The sequence below is a fragment of the Alosa sapidissima genome, chromosome 7, assembly GCF_018492685.1.
Source record: "Alosa sapidissima isolate fAloSap1 chromosome 7, fAloSap1.pri, whole genome shotgun sequence".
Taxonomy (NCBI): Eukaryota; Metazoa; Chordata; class Actinopteri; order Clupeiformes; family Clupeidae; genus Alosa; species Alosa sapidissima.
The window spans coordinates 1,337,501-1,362,968 of record NC_055963.1 but is presented as its reverse complement, the minus strand read 5'-3'; the positions used below and the strand labels follow the sequence as shown (position 1 = coordinate 1,362,968).

Sequence of the window (25,468 nt, the reverse complement as noted above, 5' to 3'; positions counted from 1 at the left end):
AAAGTTATCAGAGAATGTAAATAAAAGGGGGAGGGAAAGAAGGGGATGCTATTTATATTACTACTACTACTACTACTACTACTAATAATAATAATAATAACAATAATAGTTCCAGCTACCCTCCCCTGCCTAGTGTTCGATGATATGTGTATCTGTTGATGAAGTGTGTTATGATCGTGTGGAGATGGAACTCAGGCAAAGAGGGTCAGGACTGTAAGTACAGTAGGTGATAAAGGGGTACCAAGGAGAGGTTGTATCCTGAGTATTGATTAAGTTTGTAGTTGATAGGTTTTCTAATGATATATAGTCTGTTAACAAGTTTTTCCAATGAGTGATGTGAGCTTTTTTCTTAGATTTCCAGTTCATGAGGATTGTTTTCTTGGCGATAGTCAGCGCTACCAGCAGTGTTTTATTGCAGGAGTTGCTTAAATTGACTGTGGATGTATCACCAAGTATGCATAAGGAAGGGGATGCTGGGATGTGACAGCCAAAGATGGAAGAGAGAGATTTTGTGACACTCACCCAGAAGTGGTTGATTGGAGTGCAATGCCAAACCGCATGAATGTATGTATCTGGGTTATTTTGTGTGCAGTGAGTGCAAAGATCCGAGCCAAACCCCATTTTAGCCAATTTATGTGCAGTGAAGTGGAATCTGTGAAGAACCTTGTATTGTATTAGTTGTAGATTACTATTCTTTGTCATGAGGTAGATGTTTTTGCACATTTTGGTCCAGAAGTCGGCACCGGGAGTAATTGATAAGTCTGATTCCCATTTGTGATATGGCAGGCCAATTGTTTTTTCTGAACGAGATATAATTTTGTAAATTTGGGAGAGTATTTTTTTGGGAGAGGGAATATTAAGCAGCTCTGAGATTGGTGGGGGAATGTCAAGGTTAGCTGTCTGGATGTTAATTTTTCCTAGGATAGATGATTTAATTTGCAGGTATTGTAAGAAGTGTTTACTCTCGATGCCGTGCTTCTGGACCAAACAGGAAAATGAGGCCAGATTATTGTCTTGAAGAATGTGTTGAAGGTGAGTGATGCCCTTTCCCATCCATGTGTGAAAGTTAAGTGTTTTTTTATTGACGGTGAAATCTGGGTTATTCCAAATCGGGGTGCGAATTGATGGTGCTATAGTTGAATCAGTGATGTGGTAGAATCTCCACCAGGCTGTCAGAGTAGCTGAAATTGTTGGGGCTTTGAAGGATGGATGTTTTTTGACCGACTGACTGCAGAAAGGGAGTTCTGAGATTTTAATTTCTTTACAGATTGTTTGTTCTAGGTCTAACCAGGTGTTGTCTGAGGGGGTGGGGTGTAGCCATTTGTGGATGAAGTGGAGCTGGTTGGCCAGGGCATAGTGCTGGAAGTGTGGGGCCTCTAGTCCTCCCATTGCTTTTGGTTTTTGGAGAGTGGCGAGTTTGATCCTTGGGGTCTTATCTTTCCAGTAGAATTTAGTGATTAATGAATCGAGAGACTTAAACCAGAGGGTGGTGGGCTGGGTTGGAATCATAGAGAATAGATAGTTTATTTTGGGCAGTATTGTCATTTTGATTACTGAGATTCTGCCCATGATGGATAATGGGAGGTTCTTCCAGCGTTGAAGGTCATCATCTATTGAAGTGAGTAGAGGGGAATAATTTAGGCTAAATAAGTCTGACAGCCTGGGGGAGACTTTTATCCCTAAGTAAGTGATATAGTTAGTGCAGAGTGGGATAGGTGAAGAGTTGGCTGTCACATCCCAGCTGTTGGGATGTAATGGGAGAACTGCAGATTTATTCCAATTGATTGAGTATTCAGAAATTTTAGAGAATGTGTCAATGAGTTTGATGGTTTCTTCTACTGATGTTGTGGGGTCTTGAAGAAAGAGAAGAATGTCGTCAGCATAAAGGCTGATTTTGTGATGCATATATGGAGTCTGGACACCTTTGATGAGGGGGTTCTGACGGATGGCAGCTGCTAGGGGTTCAATGAAGATTGTAAATAGTGAGGGGGAGAGTGGGCACCCCTGTCTAGTTCCCCGGTGAAGAGTGAAACTTTGTGATGTTAGTCCATTGGTGATTACTGTGGCTGAAGGAGAGGTATATAGAAGTTTAATCCAGTTAATGAACGACTCCCCGAAGCCAAACCTCCCTAATGTGGAAAACAGGAAATTCCAGTTCACCCTATCAAAAGCTTTTTCTGCGTCCAGAGTTGCTATGATGGTATTATCTTGAAATTTTGTAGAGTGATACATTATATTTAACAGTCTGCGGGTGTTGGTGGATGAAATTCTACCTTTAATGAAGCCTGTTTGGTCTGGGTGGATAATGGATGGGGTGACCTCTGCTAATCTGTGTGCTAGCATTTTTGCGATTATCTTATTGTCCACATTGAGGAGAGAAATTGGTCGGTAGCTGGATGGCAATGTTGGGTCCTTATTGGGCTTGAGGAGCAGTGAAATTGAGGCTGTGGTGGAACTAGTTGGAAGACGTCCTTTCTGTTTTGATTCATTAATCATTCTGATGAAAAGTGGAGCTAAGATGGTCCAAAATTGTTTGTAGAACTCAGCAGGAAAGCCATCCGGACCTGGTGCTTTATTATCGGGCATCTGTTTCAGGGCATCAAACAGTTCTTGTTGAGTTATAGGTGATTCTAGGTTTTTTATTTCGGTCTCATTGAGTTGTGGTAATTCAATGCTGTTTAGGAAAGAGTCTATGAATTCCTGGTTGGGGTTTATTTCTGAAGAATATAGTTTATTGTAAAACTGGTAAAAAACATGATTTATTTCTTCAGGTGAGCTGGTTAGCTTCCCTGCTGAGTTCTTTATGACCGGGATTGTTGATTTTTCTTTGTTACGTTGGATTTGATTTGCTAAGTATTTACCTGATTTATTGCTATGGTGGAAGTTTTCCTGCCTTAGACGGTGAATCATAAATTGAGTGTGTTTATTGAGTATTTCATTGAGTTTGAATTTATGTTTCCTAAGTTTTGCCTGTGTTTCTTCAGTTGGGTTGCTTGCATTGGTTTCTTCTAACTGTTTAATTTTATTGTTGAGTTCTACTTCCTGTTCTTTTTCCTTCTTTTTTTGTATACTGAATATGAGATGATTCTTCCTCTGAGTACTGCTTTTCCTGTTTCCCACAGAAGGGAAGGAGATGATTCAGGGGAGCTGTTCATTTCTAGAAAGAATGCCCACTCTCTCCCAACAAAACTGATGAAATTTGGGTCTTGTAAGAGGGATGTATTAAAACGCCATTTGCTAATTGGTCGCTGTTGGTTCGTTATGTTCCATTTAATTGTAACTGGGGCATGATCGCTAATGACTATGGGATGAATAGTTGAATCAGAGATATTTTTCATTATAAAGTTGCTGGTTAGAAAATAATCAATACGGGAATAGGAGTGGTGGACCGGAGAGAAAAAAGAGTAGCATTTGGAGTCTGGGTGCTGAAGCCGCCAACAATCGCCAAGGCCAGAATCGCTCATGAACTGTTTTATTGTTTTTGTGGATTGCCAGATTCGTTTGCTTTTAGAGTGATCAGATCTGTCAAATGTGGGGTCTAACACTGTATTAAAGTCGCCTGCAATTATGATGGGACAGCCAGATAGAGTTGAGATGGAGGTGAAGAGGTTCTGAAAGAAAACTGGGTTGTCTGTATTAGGGCCATAAACATTAACAATTGTTACAGGGGTATTGTGAATTGAGATGTTTATGATGACAAAACGTCCTTCTGGGTCTGTGATGGTGGCGTTATGGATGAATGAGATTCTTTTGTTAATCAGAATGCAAACTCCCCTTTGTTTTGTATTGTAATGAGATGAGAAAATGTGATTGAATTGTCTTGATTTGATGCGGGTGTAGTCTAATTCTGAGAGATGAGTTTCTTGTAGGAGACATATGTCAGCTTTTAAACTATCCAAATGATTTAAGATTTTGAGCCTCTTTGCCTGAGATCCAATCCCACGGATGTTCCAGGTCAGGAATGTAAGTGGTACCATGTTGTGATTGTACAGTTATGAAAATGTTTGATAAGGTGGGTATTGTGTGTGTGAGAGTGTGTGCAGGTGTTAGTTAGATAGGAGAGGGGGAAGGGGGGGTGGAGGAATAGGTATGTAATGTGGTGTGCGAATGAGATGTAAAGGGTAGGGGCTGAGAAGAATATAGAGCATAAAGAGGTAGGAATTTGGTTCTGGAGTGGTGACAGCATGAACATTTCCTGTTTAGCATTGAAAACATACAGATCATAATTTGACTTTAGCCTATAGACATAATAAACAAAAACAGACAGGACACACAAGCAAACATGTATAGACAAAACACCATGAATAACATTAAACATTGAGAGAGCAAAAGAGAATGGGTGGGTAGGGGGAGCAAAAGGAATGAAACATAAGAAGAGAGAAGAGAGAGGTGATCCAAGCATCAGTAGGCAGTGGGTTAGAGAGAGTTGAGGGTGACAATGTTATAATCATGATGAATGTTGGCATGAGGTATGATGTGCTATAGCCAGGTGGTGATATTGGGGTTGCGATACAGAGTTCCATTGACATACAGTTTATCGACTGACAGAGCTGCTCGTTTGCCCTCTTGCCTGAGTTGTTTCATTATGGGCAAGAGGGCTCTTCTTCTTTCCTGTATTACTTGTGGGAATTGGTCGTTTAGTCTGAATGAAGTGCCTTTCAGTTCTTTTCCTTTGCTTTTGATGAGTTCTTTGTGTTTGAAGTGTTCGAACTTGGCGATAATTGGAGGAGGTTTTTTATTGTCTTTGGAAGTGAGACGGTGTACACGGTGGAAGGTAATCTTGTCAACTGTTTCTGGCGGTAGTTTGAGAGATGACTGCAAGAATTCTTTAACTGCTTTCTCTGGGTCGTCGGGTGTATCTTTAGAAGTTGGCAGGGGAATTCCGGAAAAAATGAGGTTATCGCGCATGCTGCGGCACTGGAGGTCTAGGATTGTTTCTTTCATGATCCGATTTTCGCTGGTGAGTTGATTAACATGGTCGGATAAGTTTGTGATATTTCCCTTGAGTTCACGGAGATCCAAAATGGCAGCGCACTGAACACTGACGCTTGTAAACAGAAATACAAAACTTTATTTTTCTTCTATTAAAAACAACCACTACCTCTCTACAACTCTCATCAAAAACCGGATTATATTCTCCACCTTTTCCAACGGCAACCTCTTCATTCTGGACGTTATGTCATCTGAACCCAGCAAGAAACGCACTCGTGACTACTCAACAGAGACTGAACCAGAATCACCTACCGCTTGCGCTACTTCTACATCCATCGAGGTCAGTTTACTACAATCCATAAACAACAAACTTGCAATACTGGAACATCTGCACACAGATATTAAGGACTTAAAAGCCAGCCTCAAATTTTCCCAATCACAGATCGACACACTCGCATTAGAAAACCGTGAACTCAAAGGAAATATTTTTGTAAATTTCTAATTTCACAAACTATTGATGAGACATTTAACGAATATTCACGTTGGAACTAGCGGAAGTATTACAAATTTTAAAAAGTAAAAAAACGGGTCTTGTCAAAAGGGCACTTGGACATCAAAGGGGCAAAAGGGCAGGTGCTAGAGCCCCTGTAGCCCCCCTTCTCTGCACGTGCCTGCTTCACCAAGTTCCACTTGTGCTCCTGTGATTTCAGACTTTAGGACTTTAACTGTAAACTGTTAAAACTATGGCCCAGCTCTCACCATCTACAATCAGGGCTACACAGACGGCTCAGTTTGATTCAGACCACAACATGGACCCAGAGAATGTTGTTCTGGCAGAGATGGGCCCCATTGATCCACTGTGACGGACGTTTCTACAGATCCCTGTACTACTTCCTCCCCAGCTGCTCCTTCTCTCCCCTAACGGGCTCATCAGCAGGACAGGAGAGAGGGCTGCTGAAACAGGACAGGAGAGAGGGCTGCTGAAACAGGACAGGAGATAGGGCTGCTGAAACAGGACGGGAGGAGAGGGCTGCTGAAACAGGACGGGAGGAGAGGGCTGCTGAAACAGGACGGGAGGAGAGGGCTGCTGAAACAGGACGTGCTGAAACAGGACGTGCTGAAAACAGGACAGGAGAGAGGGCTGCTGAAACAGGACGGGAGGAGAGGGCTGCTGAAACAGGACGGGAGGAGAGGGCTGCTGAAAACAGGACGTGCTGAAAACAGGACGGGAGGAGAGGGCTGCTGAAACAGGACGGGAGAGAGGGCTGCTGAAAACAGGACGGGAGGAGAGGGCTGCTGAAACAGGACGGGAGAGAGGGCTGCTGAAACAGGACAGGAGGAGAGGGCTGCTGAAAACAGGACGTGCTGAAAACAGGACGGGAGGAGAGGGCTGCTGAAACAGGACAGGAGAGAGGGCTGCTGAAAACAGGTGTCCCCAATGTTAGAACAAACCAGCCATCAAATGGTCACATGGCTTTTTGAGCTCACCTGCTGGCTCATCTTTCGTCACTAGAGGACATACTTTCGAGAGTCAGTTTGTGGTCAGTATGTGTGCTGGTGTGTGCATGTTCTGGTCTGTATGTGTGTTGGTCTGTGTGTGTGTGCTGGTGTGTATGTGTGCTGGTGTGTATGTGTGTTGGTGTGTGTGTGCTGGTCTGTATGTGTGCTGGTGTGTGTGTGTGTGTGTGCTGATGTGTGTGTGTGCTGTAGGTTTGCCTACCTTCATCAAGACCTTCAAGATTCAAGATCGCTGTGTACAATTCCACTGAGACAGTAAAAAATTTCATTTTTTACAAAATGTCAACATTCATATCTAAGTATCTGGGAGTGAACCACATCTTAATGTCATATGGTCCTTTGGGGCCCCAGCGCCCACTTCGAAGCAGCGCTGCCTGGAATGCGCTAGGGTTTAGGGTTAGGGTTAGTTAGGGGTTTAGGTTTAGGGGTTAGTGTTAGGTTAGGTTTAGGGTTAGGGTTAGGTGCCTTGAAGTCGATGGTGCCAGTGTTGCCTTGAAGTCAACGGTGAGGGCCCAAAAGATTTTAAATGGGGTATTAAATAGAATTGGCTTCATATTTTATGCAAATCCTTTCCCTTCATTTATAGTTGATGGATTGAGAGAGGGGTCCTATTAGCGTTAGCATAGCAGGCATTATAGAGGTGGCTGCTACTGAGAAATGACTTGCCTCGTGAAGAGGAAGAGTGGTCCAATTGTAAACACAACCTCATCCCGCAGGCAAGATGCAAACGTCTCTACACTGTGCTGAATATAGTTTATTAATTGACATTCTGGGTCGCGTTTGTCATGCTCTCCAGAATTTCAAGGACTAATTTGTAACTAGTGTACAGTATGGGCATACATGCATGCACGGGTTTGTGTGTATTTGTGTTTGTGTGTGTGTGTGTGAGTGTGTGTAAATGGGAGAAAGGGAGAGTCTGTATGTGTGTGTGTGTGTGTGAATGGGAGAAAGGGAGAGTCTGTATGTGTGTGTGTGTGTGTGTGTGTGTGTGTGTGAATGGGAGAAAGGGAGAGTATGTGTGTGTGTGTGTGTGTGTGTGTGTGTGTGAATGGGAGAAAGGGAGAGTATGTGTGTGTGTGTGTGTGTGTGTGTGTGAGTGTGTGTGAATGGGAGAAAGGGAGAGTATGTGTGTGTGTGTGTGTGTATGTGTGTGTATGTGTGTGTGTGTGTGTGTAAATGGGAGAAAGGGAGAGTCTGTATGTGTGTGTGTCTGTGTGTGTGTGTGTGAATGGGAGAAAGGGAGAGTATGTGTGTGTGTGTGTGTGTGTGTGTGTGTGAATGGGAGAAAGGGAGAGTATGTGTGTGTGTGTGTGTGTATGTGTGTGTATGTGTGTGTGTGTGTGTGTGAATGGGAGAAAGGGAGAGTATGTGTGTGTGTGTGTGTGTATGTGTGTGTATGTGTGTGTGTGTGTGTGTGAGTGTGTGTGAATGGGAGAAAGGGAGAGTATGTGTGTGAGAGAGAGTTTCCTCAGCTGGTTGCCAGACGCTGCATATTACTGCTCAGCATCTACTCTCTCTAGCCTGAGTTTACCCAGCATGCCTTGCATCAGCCAGGCTACTCTCTCTCTCTAGCCTGGGTTTACCCAGCATGCCTTGTGTTAGCCAGGCTACTCTCTCTCTCTAGCCTGGGTTTACCCAGCATGCCTTGCCTCTCTCTCTAGCCTGGGTTTACCCAGCATGCCTTGCGTTAGCCAGGCTGCTCTCTCTCTATCTGTTAAAAAAAGACTTTTACTGAATCTCAACGACATCAAGAGAAGCATGGACATGAAAACCCTGATAAAGCATTCACTTTTTATGCCCCCCCCCCGCCAGTGGCATGTTGGCGTTGGGTATCATGTCTCCGATCATCGCCTGTCATGTCTGAATTACGCCTCCATTCTGCTGAACCTATCTTGGTAATTACAGCCTTAGGACAAACATGTCGTCTTGGTATTTCTATTTAGATAAGTGTTGCAGACAGCTGCAGGGTCCAAAGTGAACTTCTGGCAAACTGCTGAAATGTCGTGGTATTTACATCCCGTGCTCAACGCAAGATATCTGACCAGCGGTGGCATATCAGTGCTTCCTACCCATCATCACACTGGAGGAACATTGTCACACTGAGATTCCTTAGTTATAAATGAATCACTCAGACCTGCAATATGAAATGAAATGGAGGAAGCCTCCTGTCAATAAAACATTCATATGTAAGTATCTGGGAGTGAACCACATCTTAATGTCATATGGTCCTTTGGGGCCCCAGAGCCCACTTCGAAGCAGCGCTGCTGGTCTTTGCTGGTTTTCTTCCAGCTCTTGCTGGTCTTTGCTGGTGTAGCTGGTTGGGCCACCAGCTGGATATGCTGGTGTGACCATCTGAGGAAGCTGGTCATGCTGGTTTGACCAGCCTGTCTTGTGGGATACAGCTGGTGGAAGATGGTCATGCTGGAGACCAGCCTGTCAAGCAAAGACCAGCTAAAGAGCTGGAAGAAAACTAGCAAAGACCAACTAAAAGCAAGTGCTAGCATACGCTGAGTTCTAGCTGTTTTTTTCAGCAGGGTTATTACAGTACAATGCACAATGAAGCCTCTTGGGACTTGCAGGTAGAGGTCTGCACGGGACAGATTCTTCCTGCTCGCTCCCGCAATAATGTGCAATTCTTTGTCCCCCTCCCGTACGCATCTGTAACATTATGTCCTGCTCCCGCCCGCAAAAGCCCACAGGATATGCAGGAGGGATATTCAGTTTTGCCTTCTATCTCACAAAAGGAGCATTTGACATGCACCACTGAATAAGACTGCCAGATGTCTGATTTAAAGTTTATTGATTCTGAATGTAGGCAACTGTACAACAGCTATGCTAGCTGGCATCCATTCTTTAGAAAGGCACTAACATCTGAAGTAGCCTAGTGGTGTCCTCTTCCTCGGTCATGCTTTCGATTTCGAATTTCAACAACAGAGCAGCATGCAAGAATTGAACCCACGTAGGCCTAAACGACAGTTAGGCTGCTTAAACCCTGATTTTTGTGAGTGCAGTGAATCATCTGTCTCTCCTGCACCCGCAAATGCACCTCTCTCATTCACCCGCTCTCGCATAGAGTTTTCAAAACAGGTCCTTTCATTTGCGTCGCAACCCCCGTGGGACTCTCGTGGGAGTGCAGACCTGTACTTGCAGGCACCTAAATGACTATTTCATGTCTAGCCTGTCACATTCAGTATGAGTGGCACCTAAATGACTATTTCATGTCTAGCCTGTTACATATTGGTGGCCACAGCCAACCAATGATGACCTGTTTTTTGTCGTGTAGAGGTTTTTACATGTTTTTGTCGTGTTGAATGTTTTTAGATATTTTTGTTGTGTCAATGTTTTTAGATGTTTTTGTCGTGACAATGTTTTTAGATGTTTTTGTCGTCTAGACGTTTTTAGATGTTTTTGTCGTGTCGACGTTTTCAGATGTTTTTTTCGTGTAGATGTTTTTGTCGTCTAGACGTTTTTAGATGTTTTTGTTGTGTAGCCGTTTTTGGATGTTTTTGTTGTGTTGACGTTTGTAGATGTTTTTATCGTGAAGATGTTTTTAGATGTTTTCTTATATGGATTATGTTCATATCCAGAGAAGAGTCTATAACGGCAGAGTGTGAGCATGCACTCAGCAACACTCGTGGTGCATATCTTTTGTATGAGCGACATATGAATTTTGAGAGAGGTAGATGTAGCAGCATATTCCCTCATAACTAGCAAACAATGTCATTTCACATGATATGCCCGCATAACTAGCAAACAGTATCATTTCACATGATATGCCCGCATAACTAGCAAACAGTATCATTTCACATGATATGCCCGCATAACTAGCAAACAGTATCATTTCACATGATATGCCCGCATAACTAGCAAACAATGTCATTTCACATGATATGCCCGCATAACTAGCAAAAAATGTAATTTCACATGATATGCCCGCATAATAGCAAACAATTTAATTTCACAAAAATGAATGCTGTCCTCAAGGCCTTGGTTTGTATTTATTTTGCAAAACATCAGGAAAGCACAGTCATCAGCTTTCTTCAAATACTTTGCACATGAACTATGAATACAACAAGCTGCAAGATTCTGTAAGAGTCACATTCTGTCTTTTCCTACAAAATGTGACCACGTGTCCATTCTCTTTCCATTGTCCTATTAATACAATAATGATGTGATGAATATATACAGATGTCCTATTAATACAATAATATGATGTGATGATTATATACAGATGTCCTATTAATACAATAATATGATGTGATGATTATATACAGATGTCCTATTAATCCAATAATGATGTAATGATTATATACAGATGGCCTATTAATACAATAATGATGTGATGATTATATACAGATGGCCTATTAATACAATAATGATGTAATGATTATATACAGATGGCCTATTAATACAATAATGATGTAATGATTATATACAGATGGCCTATTAATACAATAATGATGTAATGATTATATACAGATGGCCTATTAATACAATAATGATGTGATGATTATATACAGATGGCCTATTAATACAATAATATGATGTGATGATTATATACAGATGGCTGAGACAGCTAGAAGTCACATGACCAATCCGACTTATTCTTTGCGGTTCACCTGTCCCTATTTCCCTCAGGTAGAGTAGAGTAGAGGTGTTCACCTGTCCCTAGTTCCCTCAGGTAGAGTAGAGTACATGTGTTCACCTGTCCCTAGTTCCCTCAGGTAGAGTAGAGTACATGTGTTCACCTGTCCCTAGTTCCCTCAGGTAGAGTAGAGTACATGTGTTCACCTGTCCCTAGTTCCCTCAGGTAGAGTAGAGTAGAGGTGTTCACCTGTCCCTATTTCCCTCAGGTAGAGTAGAGTAGCGGTGTTCACCTGTCCCTATTTCCCTCAGGTAGAGTAGAGTAGCGGTGTTCACCTGTCCCTATTTCCCTCAGGTAGAGTAGAGTAGCGGTGTTCACCTGTCCCTATTTCCCTCAGGTAGAGTAGAGGTGTTCACCTGTCCCTATTTCCCTCAGGTAGAGTACATGTGTTCACCTGTCCCTATTTCCCTCAGGTAGAGTAGAGTACATGTGTTCACCTGTCCCTATTTCCCTCAGGTAGAGTACATGTGTTCAGCCAACGCTGCAGTCTAAAATGGGGAAAGGGGTCACACCAGTTATGTCTGAAAATAAAATCCATAGAGGTTCTGAGGGTGGACTTGCGGCTAGTCTTTGCTGAATTGACCTCGAGTGTCGAGCAGGGGATTGGTAATCCAACAACTCTGTTGTGCTACTGCTGCAGCTGAGGACAGGCAGGGCCGCACTATCGGCCATCATCGCAGCATCTGACGGACGACATCGGCTGACACAGGGCTCCAGGAAATGAGGAAATGTCTCTCCTCAGCCGGGCGCACGCCTCAGTCTCTGCACTGCTTTATGGTCGGAGTAATCCATGTTCTTCCACGCAAAAAAAAAACCCTGTCCCACTTGATTAGTCGCAGAGGGGGTAGGATCCCAGGAGAGGAGGTCTCCAGGAGGGGGGAGTGTTTGGGTGGGTTCACACCAGCTGATCCGCTGAGGGCAAAGGGAGGGCATCATATTTTATTGAATGTCAAAATCCGCACAGCATTTCAGAGCAGTTACTGTTTTTAACTAAGTGGCAGAGAGAGACATGGTTTCTCAATCGCTGACAGGGAGCACATCTCATCTGAAATGCATTAGCTCAAACACACCCTGAGGTTGCAGCTAAAAATCCCATATCCTGTTTCACTTGCTGGCGTGAAATTATAGTATCTGAAATGGCTCACCTTGCTCAGTATGATCAACATCAAACAACAAAATGATGTTAAAATAACAACAACAACAACAACAACAACAACATGTTTCTAAATCATGATGCTATTTCTAAACACATCCAATTCACATATTTACAGTTATAGTTGATTAATTTTCAATCAAACTTACTTGGATGTTGCTCTCGCTGTGACGGTTTCAATATGGCTTCTCCAGCTACAGAGAGGAGTAAGGCTGGGTGTTCTGGGAAATAAATGACAGATGACAATTACACATGACAATTACACGACACATGACAATTACACATGACAATTACACATGGCAATGACACATGACAATTACACATGACACATGACACTTACACATGACAATTACATGTTAGATGACAATTACACATGACAGTTACACATGACAGATGACAATTACACATGACAATTACAGATGTCAGATGACAATTACACATGACAATTACAGATGTCAGATGACAATTACACATGACAATTAATTCTCACCAAAGCTCACTAATATTCACTAATTATTACCAATGCTCACTAATATTCACTAATTATTACCAATGCTCACTAATTAGTCTTTGAGACTATACTGCTCCGTTGCATTTATACACATAACGAACACATTGTATGAGGAAGATCATCTTACCCTGGTGGTGTTGATGCGTTAGAATAGAGATAATCTTACCCTGGTGGTGTTGATAATGTGTGGGAATAGAGATGATGTTACCCTGGTGGTGTTGATGATGTGTGGGAATAGAGATGATGTTACCCTGGTGGTGTTGATGATGTGTGGGAATAGAGATGATGTTACCCTGGTGGTGTTGATGATGTGTGACAATAGAGAAGATCTTACCCTGGTGCCCAGGTGGTGTTGATGTGTAATAGAGTTGAGAGTAGAGATGTGTGAGAATAGAGATGCTCTTACCCGGGTGGTTTTGATCTTGTTGCCAGAGTAACACATCCATCCTGAGTTGTCTGGCAGCGTCTTGCACTCCTCCCCCTCCAGGCATGGCTCCATCTCACACCACCACTTCCCAATCACAATGGAGGCTATCAGGAAACACACACACACACACACACATACACAATGAAGGCTACACCAGGAAACACACACACACCACCACTTCCCAATCACGATGGACACACACACAATCTCAACGTGACTTACACAACAACAGCTATTGTCCATATATATATAGAAAGACAACGGAGAGACAACGGAGAGACAATGGATAGGCAATGCAGAGACAGACCCAGCTGTCATGTGTAGATGCGTGGGCTTCAGGTGCTTTAGTGTGTGATTTCAACATGTCATGCACTCCTCAATGGCTGAAATGACATGAAATGCCTCCGAAAATAGGCAAATCTGTGCAAGTCTGTAACACTGGAGGTGTGTGTGTGTGTGTGTGTGTGTGTGTGTGTGTGTGTGAGGAGACTTGGGTAAGTTCTGTCCCGCCAGTAGGACCTTTTAGTCGGTTCCATTACTGCACTTAGAGGTGGAGATCAGCATTAGAGTTCAATAAGTGAGTATTCATTCGTATAGTCTGTCAGAAGAAAAGACCCCATCAACCTTTCTGAAAAGAACCCAGTTTCTCTTACTTTACCCTACAAATTGCATTATGTCTGAATGGCTGCCGATAAAGACAGGCTCCGACTGAGACAGTTCTGGTGATTATGCACAGTGCAGTCTATTATTCACTTCACTCAGGAGAGACACTCTGCATTTTGATATTTCCATGGCCTATGTCACAGGTGCATACAAATGCAATCATTATATTGTTATTGTAATGATTAAAATGACATGATTTTCCTGTATTTTTCAGTTCAGTACAAAATAGTCTTTTCCCACAAAGCATGACAGAGAATGGAGACTGCACATAATGCTGTCATCGCTATGGAGAGTGAACATAATGCTGTCATCGCTATGGAGACTGAAAAGCAATGCTGTCATTGCTGGTTTGATATTTAATAGTTCTCCTATTAAATCCCTTTTCTGATTTTTGTCTGTAAGTTTGGGACATTTTTCACCATGAAGTGTGATGTTGACATATGCTAATAAGATATGATGTTGATGTAGGCCTATAAAGTGTGATGTTGATGTAGGCCTACTGTATAAAGTGTGATGTTGATGTAGGCCTGTAAAGTGTGATGTTGATGTAGGCCTATATGATGTGATGTTGATGTAGACCTATAAAGTGTGATGTTGATGTAGGCCTATATGATGTGATGTTGATGTAGACCTATAAAGTGTGATGTTGATGTAGGCCTATATGATGTGATGTTGATGTAGGCCTATATGATGTGATGTAGATGTAGGCCTATAAAGTGTGATGTTGATGTAGGCCTACTGTATAAATTGTGATGTTGATGTAGGCCTGTAAAGTGTGATGTTGATGTAGACCTATATGATGTGATGTTGATGTAGGCCTATAAAGTGTGATGTTGATGTAGGCCTACTGTATAAAGTGTGATGTTGATGTAGGCCTATACAGTGTGATGTTGATGTAGGCCTACTGTATAAAGTGTGATGTTGATGTAGGCCTGTAAAGTGTGATGTTGATGTAGGCCTATATGATGTAGGCCTACTGTATAAAGTGTGATATTGATGTAGGCCTGTAAAGTGTGATGTTGATGTAGGCCTATATGATGTGATGTTGATGTAGGCCTATAAAGTGTGATGTTGATGTAGGCCTATATGATGTGATGTTGATGTAGGCCTGTAAAGTGTGATGTTGATGTAGGCCTATAAAGTGTGATGTCGATGTAGTCCTGTAAAGTGTGATGTTGATGTAGGCTTATAAAGTGTGATGTTGATGTATGCCTGGGACATCTTCCGTAACAACCAAAATCTTCACTATAATATAAAGGATTTAATCAGGCTTTTCAACTGATTGTATGTCTACACCAAAAATCAAAATGAAACATTGCATAGTGCAATTTGCTGCGTGAAGGATCTTTGAGCACATCTGGATGTGAGTCCAGAGGTTGTGAATGGAGTGGTGTGAAAGCAGTTGTGAACAGAGTGGTGTAAAAGCAGTTGTGAACGGAGTGGTGTGAAAGCAGTTGTGAACGGAGTGGTGTGAAAGCAGTAAATAATGCCTTTCTGAACCTTGTTTCGCTTGTCAGCTTGTGAACGGAGTGGTGTAAAATCAGTAAATAATGCCTCTCTGAACCTTGTTTCGCTTGTGAGCTTCTATGTTTAAATGTATCCAAGGTTACAACAAGTCAATGGCTGCAATGCCTCAGGCAAGATTTCCTCTGTTGACAAATCCAGTTTATTGAGCTGCTCTGTCTCAGAAGGAAGACAGAAACAAACTGTGTATGTTTGGCCCTGAACGCCACATGCCTTTATAAAAAAGGTTGTTTTTATGTGTGTGATACTGAAAGCCACATGCCTATATAGAAGAAGTTAGATATGTGTGATACAAAAATGTTTCGGTTGGGTATAGGTCAGTGCTGTTTTAATGGACTTTAATTATATTCGAGACACACTTAATGTTTGTTTTAATTTGGCCATGTCTGGGATTCCTGCTGCCACACCTGCTGCCTATGATTGCAGCTGCATCTGAGTAACTACGGTGGGTGCAGGGGTCCCTGGTAGATCCCATGTGCAGGCACACGGTGGTAAATACCCCTTTAGTGGTAAATACCCCTTTAGTGGTAAATACCCCTTCATGGGCACAGTTGGGTACGTTCAGCAGCCCACTGAGTGGGGAAACTGCAGGCAGTGTGGATGTTGTTGGAGTGGTGGTGGTGGTTCTAGACTGCAGGCAGTGTGGATGTTGTTGGGGTGGTGGTGGTGGTTGGGGTGGTGGTGGTTCTAGACGGCAGGCAGTGTGGATGTTGTTTGGGTGGTGGTTCTAGACTGCAGGCAGTGTGGATGTTGTTGGGATGGTGGTGGTTGTGGTGGTGGTGGTTCTAGACTGCAGGCAGTGTGGATGTTGTTGGGGTGGTGGTGGTGGTGGTTCTAGACTGCAGGCAGTGTGGATGTTGTTGGGGTGGTGGTGGTTGTGGTGGTTGTGGTTCTAGACTGCAGGCAGTGTGGATGTTGTTGGGGTGGTGGTGGTTCTAGACTGCAGACAGTGTGGATTTTGTTGGGGTGGTGGTGGTTGTGGTTCTAGACTGCAGGCAGTGTGGATGTTGTTGGGGTGGTGGTTGTTTGGGTGGTGGTTCTAGACTGCAGACAGTGTGGATGTTGTTGGGGTGGTGGTGGTAGTGGTTCTAGACTGCAGGCAGTGTGGATGCTGTTTGGGTGGTGGTTCTAGACTGCAGGCAGTGTGGATGTTGTTGGGGTGGTGGTGGTGGTTCTAGACTGCAGGCAGTGTGGATGTTGTTGGGATGGTGGTGGTTGTGGTGGTGGTGGTTCTAGACTGCAGGCAGTGTGGATGTTGTTGGGGTGGTGGTGGTGGTTCTAGACTGCAGGCAGTGTGGATGTTGTTGGGGTGGTGGTGGTTGTGGTGGTTGTGGTTCTAGACTGCAGGCAGTGTGGATGTTGTTGGGGTGGTGGTGGTTCTAGACTGCAGACAGTGTGGATTTTGTTGGGGTGGTGGTGGTTGTGGTTCTAGACTGCAGGCAGTGTGGATGTTGTTGGGGTGGTGGTTGTTTGGGTGGTGGTTCTAGACTGCAGACAGTGTGGATGTTGTTGGGGTGGTGGTGGTAGTGGTTCTAGACTGCAGGCAGTGTGGATGCTGTTTGGGTGGTGGTTCTAGACTGCAGGCAGTGTGGATGTTGTTGGGGTGGTGGTGGTGGTTCTAGACTGCAGGCAGTGTGGATGTTGTTGGGGTGGTGGTGGTGGTGGTTCTAGACTGCAGACAGTGTGGATGTTGTTGGGGTGGTGGTGGTTGGGGTGGTGGTGGTGGTGGTGGTTCTAGACTGCAGACAGTGTGGATGTTGTTGAGGTGGTGGTGGTAGTGGTTATAGACTGCAGGCAGTGTGGATGTTGTTTGGGTGGTGGTTCTAGACTGCAGGCAGTGTCAATGTTGTTGGGGTGGGGGTGGTGGTGGTTGTGCTGGTTGGGATGGCACGGTAGCTCTGTCCCTGTGGAGCACGCCTACCCCAGCTCGTTACTCAAAAGGACAGAACATTAATAACACGCAGCCCGGGGAGGTGGACTTTTCTGGGACGAGACACTGCAGTAGTGACCCAGCATGCCGGCCTTTCAAAACGATGTGAAAAACCCTCCGTAGCTCCTGACTCCGTCTCCGACTGCATGCCGTATCCATCTACTCACATCAGTCAATGCACCAGAATGTTCAAACCTGGAGGAAGTTGTTTGAGCTTCAGCACAGCATATGGAAATAGACAGTAGGAGAAGCAGCGTCACCAGATCAACACAGCCGGTGCGTTTCCCCATTGCTGCACAAATCTCCTTAGTCTGCTGGCTTGTGTGTGAAGGTTAATGTTGCTTCATACGCCTGCTTTTGCATCTGGAATCAATTGAATTAGCATAACCCTCACATTTCTTTTAAATTACAATATGGAATGCGGCGTGGATTTAGTAGGTGGAATATATGCGTAGCCCTAATATGCCTGCTGGAATAATTCACTAGGCTCTGTTGTCCTAGTAATCTCTTTTAGGATTCAGTTTTTGCTCTTTTTTGTGTAATATAAATGAGCTCATAAGCATTACATCAAACTGTGGCACGCACACATTTAAATGAATTCATTCATACCAGAATGTGCTATTGCATCTGCTGAACTACCACCAACCTGCCCTTTTGTTTGCACCTTCTGAAGTATAGTCTGTGGCTGCTTTGCCTTTATTGTTGTTACTCATGGGCCTTCTCTAATTGTTACTCATGGGCCTTCTCTGATGGTTTAACACCCTGTAAAGCGCCATGAGACATGTGCAATGTTTTGGCGCTCTATAAGTGATATTAAATTGAAAAAATTGAAATTTATTCATGTTTGCATTAATTCATATGACATCATGAAGAGTGACCAGAAGTGAGTGGGATAGACAGAGACTGGGATCAGGAAACAAACGCGGGTCTCAATGGAAACGAACGCGGGTCTCCATGGGCACTTGGTACACAAATGAAACAAACGCGGGTCTCCATGGAAACAAATGTGGGTCTTCATGGGCACTTGGTACCCAAATAAAACAAACGCGGGTCTCCATGGAAACAAACATGGGTCTCCATGGGCACCTAGGCACTATAGTGCACATAAGGCCCCCTGGTTCCCTTGTTTACTCTCTTTAGTGCACATAAGGCCCCCTTGTTTACTCTCTTTAGTGCACATAAGGCCGCCTTGTTCCCTTGTTTACTCTCTTTAGTGCACATAAGGCCCCCTTGTTTACTCTCTTTAGTGCACATAAGGCCCCCTTGTTCCCTTGTTTACTCTCTTTAGTACACATAAGGCCCCCTTGTTTACTCTCTTTAGTGCACATAAGGCCCCCTTGTTTACTCTCTTTAGTGCACATAAGGCCGTTTGTGCTTTTGTGTTTAAAACATGCCTGGCTGGGTAAAAAAGTATTTTTTGGTCTTTATTTCCCGAATGCTCCTCTGACTGTCCTGACACATTTGTGTGAGTGCTGTCCCACTTACCGTCGACGCAGGAAGGCTTGTTGCGTGTGGTCCCTGCCACCTTCCCCGGGAGACAAGAGCACTTCACGGTCTGAGATCGCTCCTCGATCTTGTTCTTGTTGCAGCACCTGTGAGCAGCAATCACCTCGCATGTCCCGCCTTCTGCCGAGAGAGAAAACAACAGATAGCAACTGTGGACGGCAACAGTAACCACCGGCAACAGTAACCACCTGCACATGTCCAACTGTGGACGGCAACAGTAACCACCTGCACATGTCCTGTGTCTACTCCATCCAAACACTCCTTCTCTGTTTTTTCCCATTCGTGTCATCTTTATGCTGGTACTCTAAGACTTCAGCTACGCATTAATAACAGGAGTAACACATAGATAATACATGACATTAACTTGTACAAATGCCTTCATTAGACAATAATTAACCACTAATGATACTGTAATGTGTAATAATGACAATATGTTTCCAAATGAAAGACAGTCTCCTCAGATACCTAACAAGATTCAAGGGAAGTTAAGATGGATACTTTTCTGCACTTCCCTGCCATGGCAGTACTTCAGTGCTACTTTTGAAATCCTCAAGTTAAATTGGATTAGGCAAGTGATCTGCACGCAGTGAAGTGTGTTTAATGCAGTGGCACGTGTCTGCCTGAGATGGAGGCTGAGTCTGCCTCAGCACATGTGGAGGTTCTGTAAGAGACGGACTTCTGCAGGACGGCTTCAGGGACCTCAACTGGACGTCCGTCATCCCTTCCTGCTACGACACGCGCCAGCCTGACAGTCGCCGGGCTTTGTTGACTTCATGTGACATCCCACAGATACTCTGGATCATTACCAAGCACACACACACACACACACACACACACACACACCAGAGCGCAGAAGGGCACGCAGGCCTCTGAGGAAGATTCTATTTGTGTTGATGCACAACATCACGGGGGGGGGGGGGTTGTGTTTGTGTGTGTATGTGTGTGTGTGTGTGTGTGTGTGTTAGTTTGTGTGTGTGCGTGTGTTGTTGGGGATGGTGCAGTGACAGAGAAGTTGTTTAAAGCAGATCTATTAGGTGAGTGTGTGTGTGTGTGTGTGTGTGTGTGTGTGTGTGTGTGTGTGTGTGTGTGTGTGGGAGAGGAGTTGTTTGAGGCAGATCTGGTAGCTGAGTGTGTGGCCTGCAGGTACACTCTGTGAGATTGAGTAATGGCCCTTCAAGTAATTACCACACACTTCACACGCACACACACACACACACACACACACACACACACACACACACACACACACACACACACACACAAGTAATTACCACACAATTGGCTAATTCTGCCCACAGGACTGCTGGATGAAGATGTACCCTCCAAGTCCACTGCATACTGGCATCACAACTGCGTGCACAACATGCACAGAGCATTATCAGTGCACAACATGCACAGAGCATTATCAGTGCACAAACACAACATTCTCTCTCTCTCTCCCAAAACAAACTTCATTAGGCCGTTGTCATATTCTGTCCCCTTGATTTAGCTATTTAAGGTCAAGGCAGGTGGTGGCATGCTGAGGACTCGTGAGAGGTGGACCTCCGAAGCTGGGCTCTCCCGAGGGTCTTGTGGCATGCAGAGGACTTTGTCTGTTTACAAGAGATATCTTGGCTCTGTACTGCATACGATTGTTATGGCACATGTGAGATATGTTGTGTTGATAATGGCACATGTGAGATATGTTGTGTTGCGTTCAGAATCCGCCAAGACTCTCTCAGAATCCGCCGCGACGTGTTCAGAAACACTCCAGCCTATTCCAGGTGGAAAAGCAGCCTTTCGCATTTCAGCATGCATAAATAAGTCTTCTCAACAATATGCACGGCTGGCAATGATGCCGGCAGCGCGAGGCCTGAGACTAGCTTTAGCATGCCTCCAGAACAGCTGCTGTTAGCACTAATCACACCATTGATTTACAGTTAAGGACTGTCTACACATAAGTGTGATCAAAACCTGTGCAGCAACACAGTCTGTGAACTCAAATGTCAATAGATGTGTTACAAAATATTGACAAAAGACTAGTCATTTGTCAGGGTTTGTCAAAAGACATGTCAGTGTCATAATGGCTCATTAATATATTTTTTCCAACATTCTGGAGGAACTATTTATATCACAAAAGCATGAAAGTACCATCATGGCAGAGTGTAACCATGCTCAATTAGCACTCCATAGGACCATACTGTAAACTGAATCAATTTGAAGATTAAATAGAGTAGATCTATCTATGCAGCCTGGGTGATCTTAGGGAACACATTGATCTTACATTGGGCAGAGATGGGAAAGTGCATATACCTGTTTATCTTGGACTATATTTCTTTATCTGCCGGTGAATTCTTGACTCACTCTGAGACCTATGAGACTGCTACTATGAGACCTACGTGAAGTTGCAGTGTAGTTTGTATAAAATAAACTTTGAAACATGAGAAGTTGCAGTGTAGTTATATATTTACTGTGAGACATGAGAATTTGCAGTGTATTTTTTTTATATGTACTGTGAGACATGAGAAGTTGCACTGTAGTTTTGTATTCACTGTGAGACCTATGAGTTGCAGTGTAGTCACTCCTGAGCAATGCGCTGGAATTCATCACTCTCGCGGAGCATTCTAACCCCACATGTTTCTAATGGAGCAGCAGCTCTAACCCTTCAGTAATGAGCAGAGCACCAAACCTTTCATTCTAAGAACCTCTCAATGCAGGTGATATCAACTGGATTTGATAGCATCTTCAGCTATGTAAGAAAAAACGTGTAAAAGGTGTAAAAACATAAGCACAATACAGCAGGTTGTGGCAGCGTTATCATGTCGTGTAAAGCACAATACAGCAGGCCCAGTTGTGGCAGCGTTATCATGTCGTGTAAAGCACAATACAGCAGGCCCAGTTGTGGCAGCGTTATCATGTCGTGTAAAGCACAATACAGCAGGTTGTGGCAGCGTTATCATGTCGTGTAAAGCACAATACAGCAGGTTGTGGCAGCGTTATCATGTCGTGTAAAGCACAATACAGCAGGTTGTGGCAGCATTATCATGACGTGTAAAGCACAATACAGCAGGTTGTGGCAGCGTTATCATGTCGTGTAAAGCACAATACAGCAGGTTGTGGCAGCGTTATCATGACGTGTAAAGCACAATACAGCAGGTTGTGGCAGCGTTATCATGTCGTGTAAAGCACAATACAGCAGGTTGTGGCAGCGTTATCATGACGTGTAAAGCACAATACAGCAGGTTGTGGCAGCGTTATCATGTCGTGTAAAGCACAATACAGCAAGTTGTGGCAGCGTTATCATGTCGTGTAAAGCACAATACAGCAGGTTGTGGGGGTTCACTCTTTATTACGACATCCCGTTATTACGACAACCCTCTATTATGACATACCGTTATTACGACATGCCTCTATTTAGACATGCCCCTACTCCGACTTTTTTTAGTACCGCTATTCCGACATTACCAATCCTCATTTTCAATTTAGCTCAGTTCCTGTATCCTATCAAATTCCAACATCCTAGATGCATGGATGAGCTGTAGTCATGTCATCTGCCCCTGCAGCTACATCAACAATCCACCCGCCATCCACTCCAAACAATGTTTTTCCCAATAATTGATATCGGCACACATTCCAGTCAAACCTTAGGTGATTTTGAACCGGCCATGTGAATAAATGTTACACATTATATGTAAAACACAGGTAGCTCTCCTCATTTTATTCTCTAAGCTCTCAGGGGAAAACGGTCGGAAACTCCATGCATCAAACAAACTCTGTGCGTGCAGGCCACCTAAATTAATTCATTAATGGCCGTCAATCAATGGCCAATTGCGCAAAGACGGGCGGAATTCTTGCTCCAGTAGCCTAAACCCCTTCAGTAAACGTTCAAATAACCCCCAGAGTTCAGTGTCCATCAGGGTGTTCAAACTGGGTGTGCGATATATTCAAGTTGCTTAGCTATTGCATTTTAGAGGACAATGATAAAGCCATGTGCAACGCATTTTGGCTTGCCAGCAGGTTGGATAAACTCAATTTACTACACAATAATGTAGGCTAGGGATATATCTTTTATATGTCATGCGTGCAGTTGTTAAATTGCACATAACACGTCTGCATATTTATTTAGTCTTCTCTCTTTCGACTCTAGGCTAGCGCATGCATTATCATGGCCCTATAATTGTGCAAAGACAGGCGGGATATCCGACGGTCCTTTTACAGTAAACCACTTCACAACGAACGTTCAAATAACCCCCAGAGCTCAGTGTCCATCAGTCCCAACATTTAGAAACATAATCGAAAAGTCCAAGCGTGAATTGGGTGTTTTGATTTTGAGAGAGACTGGAGAAGGGCCGTATGACTCACAGCAACTGCGATAACCTTGTTTCTTGAAGGCTATCCTTACCTCCAAATATCCACATCTAATGAGGGTCGGCGATTATCCAATACCCAATACTATTTGCAATACCCTCGATGCATATTATTGGAAAGTTTAGTTTATGGCCGTTCGTGTGAGTACAATAACTTAATTTTGTACATTTTACCAAAACGACTGGTTTCGCCTTGCAGGGTCACATTTCATTTGTTGTCTTATCTTTTTTTATTCAAAACAATTCGTAGGTATCCAAACTCAAGTCTAATTACCACCAGACACAAATAATCATCACCTAGGTTAAATCTTCTCTCTCTCTCTCCAAAATCTCTTCCTCTGAGATGCACGCATAGGCTATAATTTAGACTACCCGACATTTCAAATGTGGCTCTCTAATCAACTTGTTTTAGCTCTTAAACACGAAAAATGCAATGTTCAACGGAGCTGGTGTGTGTGAGGCGCACTCTTAAAGACGCGACTAACCTTTCGGTTTCATTCGGTTAAAGTTCTTGTGCGTAGGCTATTATAGAATCCACTCCTGTCGATGCCCCTGCTATTTATCAATGTAGCCTTTTATTGTTTTTTTGCCATGAATCGTCTGAGCTGTGATGAAATCGTGTGTTGTTTAAAGTTGGGACGATTACTGTAGGCCTAGGCTATACTGCCCATATTGGAATAAAAAAAAAATAAAGGCCCACCCTAGGCCTACTTCGCAAAAGTCCACTCCGTTGAAAAATCCTGGCTATGGCACTGTTAATGACCTCGTGTCGGAATGGCAGGACGTTTGAAAAAAGGTCAAGTGCCGCTACTCCGACAATGAAAAAAAAATGTCGCAGTAGTGGGACGCCTGAAAATTGATGTTAATGCCGACAATTAGACGCCAATGTCTAAGTAGCGGCATGTCGGAATAGCAGCATGTAACCCAGGTTGTGGCAGCGTTATCATGTCGTGTAAAGCACAATACAGCAGGTTGTGGCAGCGTCTTTAGTGTAAAGCACAATGCAGCAGGCCAGGTTGTGGCAGCGTTATCCTGTTGTGTAAAGCAGGTTGTGGCAGCGTTATCATCATCTGTCATGTAAAGCAGATTGTGGCAGCGTTATCATCTGTCGTGTAACGTCTTTCTCTCAGCCTCTCACACCGGCACATGCTCCTCCATCCTGCATGGCAGCCCCAGAGTAGCACAAGCTGCAGCGAGCTGATGTATATGATTGATGCGAGCAGGTGAAATATTCATGAGGCTTTTATCCCTCTCTCATTGATATGTAGAAATGGTAGTCTACGCTGAGCTGTTCAGCGCACCCAGTCCCCAGGGAGTGGACCAACCTTAATTACGCCATAAGGTAGGATCAGATCGCAGCGCTTATGGGCCAACCTTAATTACGCCATAACGTAGGATCAGATCGCAGTGCTTATGGGCCATTACCAGCTGCTCCCATGGGCCATCTGAACACTTAATGGACATTTACATGGACTCTTGAGTACACGTAGCAGTATAAGTATAAGTATATATACTTTTTTGATCCCGTGAGGGAAATTTGGTCTCTGCATTTAACCCAATCGGTGAATTAGTGAAACACAAACAGCACACAGTGAACACACAGTGAGGTGAAGCACACACTAATCCCGGTGCAGTGAGCTGCCTGCTACAACGGCGGCGCTCGGGGAGCAGTGAGGGGTTAGGAGCCTTGCTCAAGGGAACTTCAGCCGCGGCCCACTGGTTGGGATACAGTCCTATATAACACTAAGTGGTGGCCTGTGCATTTGCCATGGTAAGGAGCACACTGCATAGTGTGTGCTATTTTGTCAATCATAAAGATTCAGTTACAAAATCCCACTGGCCAAGTGGTCCAGTAGATGAACGTCTGGGCCTTTGGTGTTCTAGAACCAGTTGGGCTTTGTGACACGTATGAAAGGGGGACACAGCAGCATGGGTGCTGGATGATGACATTTCTGCTGCTGTTTGTCTTTGTGCTGCAGCGGACTCTATTGTGTTGGGACCTGTTGCAATGCATCATGGGATGCTTTTTATAGCACCAGGTCCCCATTCAGGCCTGCAAATACCCACAGCCTCTCACACACACACACACACACACACACACACACAGCCTCACACACACACACACACACACACACAGCCTCACACACACTGGGCTGAGAGTGCAAGGAACGGGGCTATTGATTGGCCCAGGTTTGCAGGGTTTTTTTGCCATAACCTGAATAGTGTAAAAAGAGCTGTTTTTTCTGTGATTTTCTGAAGGTGCCAGACCTGGTGAGAATGTGCTGGGGCGATCAATGCTCTAAGTGATGTCTC

General features: G+C 44.0%; 1 protein-coding gene across 3 annotated transcripts in view; it reads right to left on the bottom strand.

Moving 5' to 3' along the window:
- Positions 1-10,748: 10,748 nt before the first annotated feature.
- The window catches only part of LOC121714239 (chemokine-like protein TAFA-1), a 73,258-nt gene continuing 58,538 nt past the window's right edge, over positions 10,749-25,468 (bottom strand). The window contains exons 3-7 of one of the 3 annotated variants that reach the window (XR_006033052.1): positions 18,789-18,929; positions 13,166-13,290; positions 12,398-12,469; positions 11,414-12,007; positions 10,749-11,069 (exon numbers count right to left, since the gene is read on the bottom strand). Coding sequence is in view for 2 of the 3 variants with exons in the window: in XM_042099521.1 (XP_041955455.1) it covers positions 12,443-12,469; positions 13,166-13,290; positions 18,789-18,929 (293 nt within the window). In the remaining variant the exon portion in view is untranslated. Of the gene's footprint in view, positions 11,070-11,371; positions 12,008-12,397; positions 12,470-13,165; positions 13,291-18,788; positions 18,930-25,468 lie in introns of those variants that run through there. The other 2 variants (XM_042099521.1, XM_042099522.1) reach the window with 2 other exon arrangements.